General features: G+C 44.9%; 1 protein-coding gene across 1 annotated transcript in view; it reads left to right on the forward strand.

Moving 5' to 3' along the window:
* Positions 1-4,690: 4,690 nt before the first annotated feature.
* The window catches only part of LOC102245451 (zinc finger protein 211-like), an 8,015-nt gene continuing 7,402 nt past the window's right edge, over positions 4,691-5,303 (forward strand). The window contains 2 exon segments of the mRNA XM_005856406.2: positions 4,691-4,982; positions 4,984-5,089. Coding sequence (XP_005856468.2) covers positions 4,915-4,982; positions 4,984-5,089 — 174 coding nt within the window. The 5' untranslated portion in view covers positions 4,691-4,914.

A 5,303-nucleotide genomic window follows, 5' to 3' on the forward strand; every position in this document is an offset into this window, starting at 1 on the left:
CCCAGGTTGCGGGCTCAATCACCAGTGTGGGGACTGCAGGAGGCAGCCAATCATTCTCTCTCATCATTGATGTTTCTCTCTCTCTACCTCTCCCTTCCTCTCTGAAATCAATAAAAATATATTTAAAAACATTTTAATTTATTTTACTAAATAAATATACTTAATTAATTTTAAAATATTTTCATTGATTTCATAGAGCAAGGGATGTAGAGAGAGAGAGAGAGAGACATTAATGATGAGAGCCCAGCAAGGGTGCTCAGTCGTCCCATGAACCAGGAGGTCACAGTTCCATTGCCACTCAGGGCACATGGGTGGGCACATACTGTGAAAAACAAGTATGAGGTATGTCCCCATGCCAGAGCTATTGGAGAAGGTCCAGTGGTAAGGTGTCTACTTGTGTAAGGCAGCTGTGCCTGCAGCCTGCCTTGGCTCCAGCAACTCCAGCCACCCCCTGCAGACACATTCCCAGGCAGGCACTTCTCACTCCCCCGATGGCCGCAAGCACCTTTGTCTTTGGGTGCATTTTAGTGAGAAATGGGACCTATAAAAAGCTGCTGACTCTGCTGCAGGGAGGCAGGTGCTGTGCCACTCAGGTCTCATTGTGGTGCGTCCCATATCAAATTGCTGAAAAAGTTCAGTGTCTTTTTCAGAAATGAAGTCAGCTCCCCAAGTTTACACCACAGACAAGAGTCAGATTCAAGGAGCTGGATATTAACCATTGTTTTCTCCAGCGTCAGACAAAGTCTCTACCACTGATGTGCAGCGCTTGCTGGAGCAGGTACAGTCTGAGGACAAGGGTGGCTCAGCTGCAGCTCCTGTTTCCATGGTTGCAGTTATGCTTTTCCTCCCATTCCCTGTACATCTCAGAGCACTTACCCTTGTCCCCCCCGCCCCCGTGTTCAGTGGAAGGCTATCACTTCTCTGCTGCAGTGCTTTCTCCAGGGGAACCTTTTTTAAGAGTGAGCTGCAATTTATCTCCCTTCCCTTCGATCTCAGCAGAGACTATGACCCTCGGGAGACCTCGGTTATTAGCGCTTTGTCTCTGCACCTTTGCCCACATGTTGGTTGTCATGCTGTGACCCCATTCACTGTGATGAATTTCTTGCCTCTTCAAATGATCTTCATATGCAACACTGACACCCTTCAGGAGAGGATACACTTTGACGTGAATTTTGGGACATAATATTGGAAGTGATGCTGGAGTCCTACATGATCCAGGTCTCATTGGACGGGTGCTCACCTCTTATTCATGCATAGGACCCACTGCCATGTGATTCTGTCCTCTATATCCCTACTGGCAGAATGAGACAATGGCTCTCACCATGTTTTCCCTGCAGCCCGGATCATGTTTTGGATTCCTGTCCTCCTTCCCTGTCTCCTGTGTCTGCACCATGAGTCTTTTGGTTGGAACAGAGACCTTTTGAATACAAGCCCTCACCACAGTGCACAGCACACTGGGCCACAACTGAGGTTCATCCTGTGCTTTTCTTTACAATCCATCCTAACTCACTCTCCACACACAACATTTTTTTATTGTAGGTGAAGGTGGCTTTTCAGATGATGGTGTTTGCTGTTTTGGCCAGTTACTCTGTTTTTTTTTTCGTCGTTTCCATGTATACCAATATGTCAAACTCAAAGGCTAATATGGGCCATATAAACAAGGTTTAAGTTTATGTGGGCCGCAATAATATAAAAGCTTCAATTTTCATAGAAATGTAGGTTTATTTTGATAGAGACATGCTGAATACGAAGGCCTGAAATAAATGAGTCATCGTTAATGAATATTCGTTGTGGGCTTCCTGCAGCCCAGGGACCGCAAGTGTGACATGCTTGATGTATACAGTAGGTATACATGTTAATAACTTTTTTATTGTTTTGCCCTGTTAATCTATGTTATATCCATTTAATTCTTAGACTAACCAAAGAAGCTAGAAAAGAAGGGAAAATTATGATGCCTCTACAATGTCATTTCCTTCATCTTCTTTCACAATCACTCCCGTAACTCCACAAAATAAAGGAATACTGTTAAGTTTTGGGCGGTGATACAGCCTGTGAAAGAATTCACAACTAAAAGAAGCAATGCAAAGAGGAAGTTTATTTTACTTTCCAAGAGAGTAAAAGGCCAAGTATTGCTAGTCAATTCAGGGCAGGGAAGAAATGGTGGCTTCTGCTTTTCAGTAGTGCCTGGTACTAAGAGACAACCAATGGAGGGGCCATGGGCTGAGCTGAAGTTGTGTATATGAGGGGCTGTCCTTAAAAGTTACAGTTTGCTTGTTTTCCAGGAGACAGTCTGGCAGATGTTCTACAGAGGTGTCTTATCAGTTTCTTCCCCAGCCTATAAAATATGACCAGAGAAAAAGTTATGAAGAGTTCAAATGAGGCTTGTTTGAAAGGGTGGAGGGGAGTAAACTTTCTACTAACTAGAGACTCCTTGGTGTGAGTTATCCCTGAGGTGTAACAACAGCAGGAAGGAGGGGTATGTAGGAATTTAGCCTTAAAAGTAGCTTATCTTGTTCTGCAGTTTGAACAGAGGAGCTCTTTGAATTAGAGGAGCCATTAATTTGGGGTTTAATTAGCAGGTGCTTCTCATAAATTGTGGAAGGTCACAGAAAAGAAACAGAAAGACCTTCTTCTTGTCCTTACAAATACCTTGACCACTTTTAGAACCTAAGGCTTTATTGACCTGAAGAGTGAATACTTCTAGGAGACCTAATAAAGGGAAACCAGCAGTACTGGGGGCATTGTGTTCAGGAGGATGTCAGCAATGGGTCCCGAAGGAAATAAACCACTCAGTGAAATTTCTCCTGACCTCATAGGTTTTAACACCACAGTATGGACAAAAATGATGGTGTATACTAAACATGGCAAGCTCACGTATCCTGGCATCACATGGTGAATCTTACAAACTCCAAGGCCAAAAGTAACGACCTATGATGGTTTGAAGTTAAAACTTTCTAAGTAAAAGCGAGTCGCAGGGGTAGTTTTGTCCTAGCCTCCTTCGTTTTGTTTTGTTTCTTTGCAAAGGTCAATCTTTACCTTATTAAGCCTGTCTATTGCATTTTTTGTATCTAGGATAACATACCTTTGGATTTTCAGGAAAATTTCCTTTTTTACAGACTCCTAAGGGCACAATCTCCAAACACAGAAGACCTCAGAGCTAAAATTATTATTGTTGCTGTGTTAAATATTAACTCTTAACTATTGTAGAACATTTTAAAAAGAAGTTTGTGTCTATTTTTTTTTTTACTTTTTATCCAATCCCAGAGATTTCCCTCTTCAGTTCCCCCTTACACTCTAATTTTTTACCAGTGAATTTCATGTAACCCCCATATGTCTTCTCCTTTGAGTCTCATGTATGAAAAAGGTGCAAAACTGCCGTTCCCCTTTGCATTACTCAATGTGTTGTTGTTTTGCTTCCTGGCAAATGTTGGTGACTTGGGTCAAATAAACTTAGAAAAATTTCCCACAGGTTTGGACATTTCTTACAACAACATCAAAAGCAATTGACTCATGTGAAGCAGGAGAAGGTTACATGGAAGGGTATCAGCATTTCCCAAGACAGAGATGAATGAAGACACATTTATGAATACAAATTTAAAGGCAACCCAGAACACAGCAAGCTAGCTTTCTCCTTGCTTACAGGGAACAGAAGAAAATGCTCAAGGCTCAGGTGGCTTTGTTTGGTGTGTGTGTGTGTGTGTGTGAGTGTTTCTTTAATCCTCACCCAGGGGTGTTTATTCTCTCTCTCTCTCTCTCTCTCTCTCTCTCTCTCTCTCATTTTATATAACCCTCCCTTGCCTTCCATCTGAGACTTTGCACTCTGTACCAAGCTTCCATGTCTCTGGAACCACTCCATTCTTCAGTTAATTTTGTTATTTAGGTTCCATCTATGTGTGAGATCAAGTGATGCTTTTCTTTCTCTGACTCATTTATTTTAGTTAACACGAGGCTCTCCAGGTCCCTGCATGCTGTCTGAAAGGGTAAGAGATTCTTACTTTTTACCACTGCATAGTATTCTGGTTGTTGATTCAGGTTTATTAGGATATATTCTTAGAACTGGGTCAAATGACAGTTCCATATTTAATTTTTTAATGAAACTCCCTATGTTTTCCATAATGTGTGCACCAGTCTGCATTCCTATCAGCAGTGTACTAGGGTTCCCTTTTTTCCATATCCTCGCCAGCACTTGTCCTTTGTTGATGGTAGTCATTCTGACAGTTGTGAGGTGGTATCTAATTGTTGCTTTAATTTGCATCTCTCTGATAATCAGTGACTTTGAGCATTTTTTCAAATGTGTCTTGGCCATCTTATCCACACTGCAGTCCTGGCAGAGCTGACACTTTGGCCCCAGAAGCAGATGCTCTTAAATAGTGATGTCTGTTTTGAGACATTAACTTCGTACAATGGAGGGAGGATAGGTGCTTTAGACACTTAAGCAACCTCTGCAAGCTACATTAAGCCTGAAGGGGACAGAAGCCCAATGCCCTGAAAGAACACCCAATGCCTGTCATTCAGAAAAGAGCAGATTCTGAAGAAAGATATGCAAAACCAGCAACTAAAGGAAGCCAGGCAGGTCCCACAGAAACAAACCTGTTCTAGAAATCCCCTCCCCTGAAGGCGCTGGAGGGCCCTGAGTATACCTGGTGTGTTCTAAGGCTATTTGCCGGTTAAAACCAGTCCTGGAGTCAGCTGAGGAGGAAATACAGCCTGGCCAGGGAGCGTAGGAACTACATTACCCAGAAGGCCGGGCGTGGAATGCCACCAGGCTGAGCCAATGGAAGCTCAGAAAAGGCGTTTCCGTTTTTCAAGTTCTGGTGGGCGGGACCGGTAGTCTTCTCCATTTTGTCTGAAGCGGTCGGCGGCAACTGATTACAGAGAGAAGGCTGGAGAGTGGTCGTCCCCGCCTCACAGCCCATGGTCGGAGCCTCCAGTGGTGCTCACAGCGCACACGTGGGATTGAAGCTCGGAGTCGCCACCAGACCCGCCCAGGGCCGGGACAGGGACCGCCGTTCTTGCAGCGGCTTCTGCTCCCGCCCCGCTCCGCCCACAGAGGGCAATGGCAGCGCAGGTGCTGAGGAGACGGGCTGAGGTGAGTGTGTCCCCCGGGTCCTCCCCTCATCGCTACTTACACCGAACAGGACAGCCCGGGTGCAGGCGCCTGTCCCGTCCTGCAGCTCAGTCCCGCGTGGAGGACCGTGAGGAAGGTGGAGGGGAGAGAGGAGTGTTGTGGCTTCTGAGGACACAGCAAGTGCAGGGCAGAGAGGACGGGGGTGACTTGCATCTGAAGGTCCCTGAGGATGTGG

Source organism: Myotis brandtii, unplaced genomic scaffold (genome assembly GCF_000412655.1).
Source record: "Myotis brandtii unplaced genomic scaffold, ASM41265v1 scaffold1029, whole genome shotgun sequence".
NCBI lineage: Eukaryota > Metazoa > Chordata > Mammalia > Chiroptera > Vespertilionidae > Myotis > Myotis brandtii.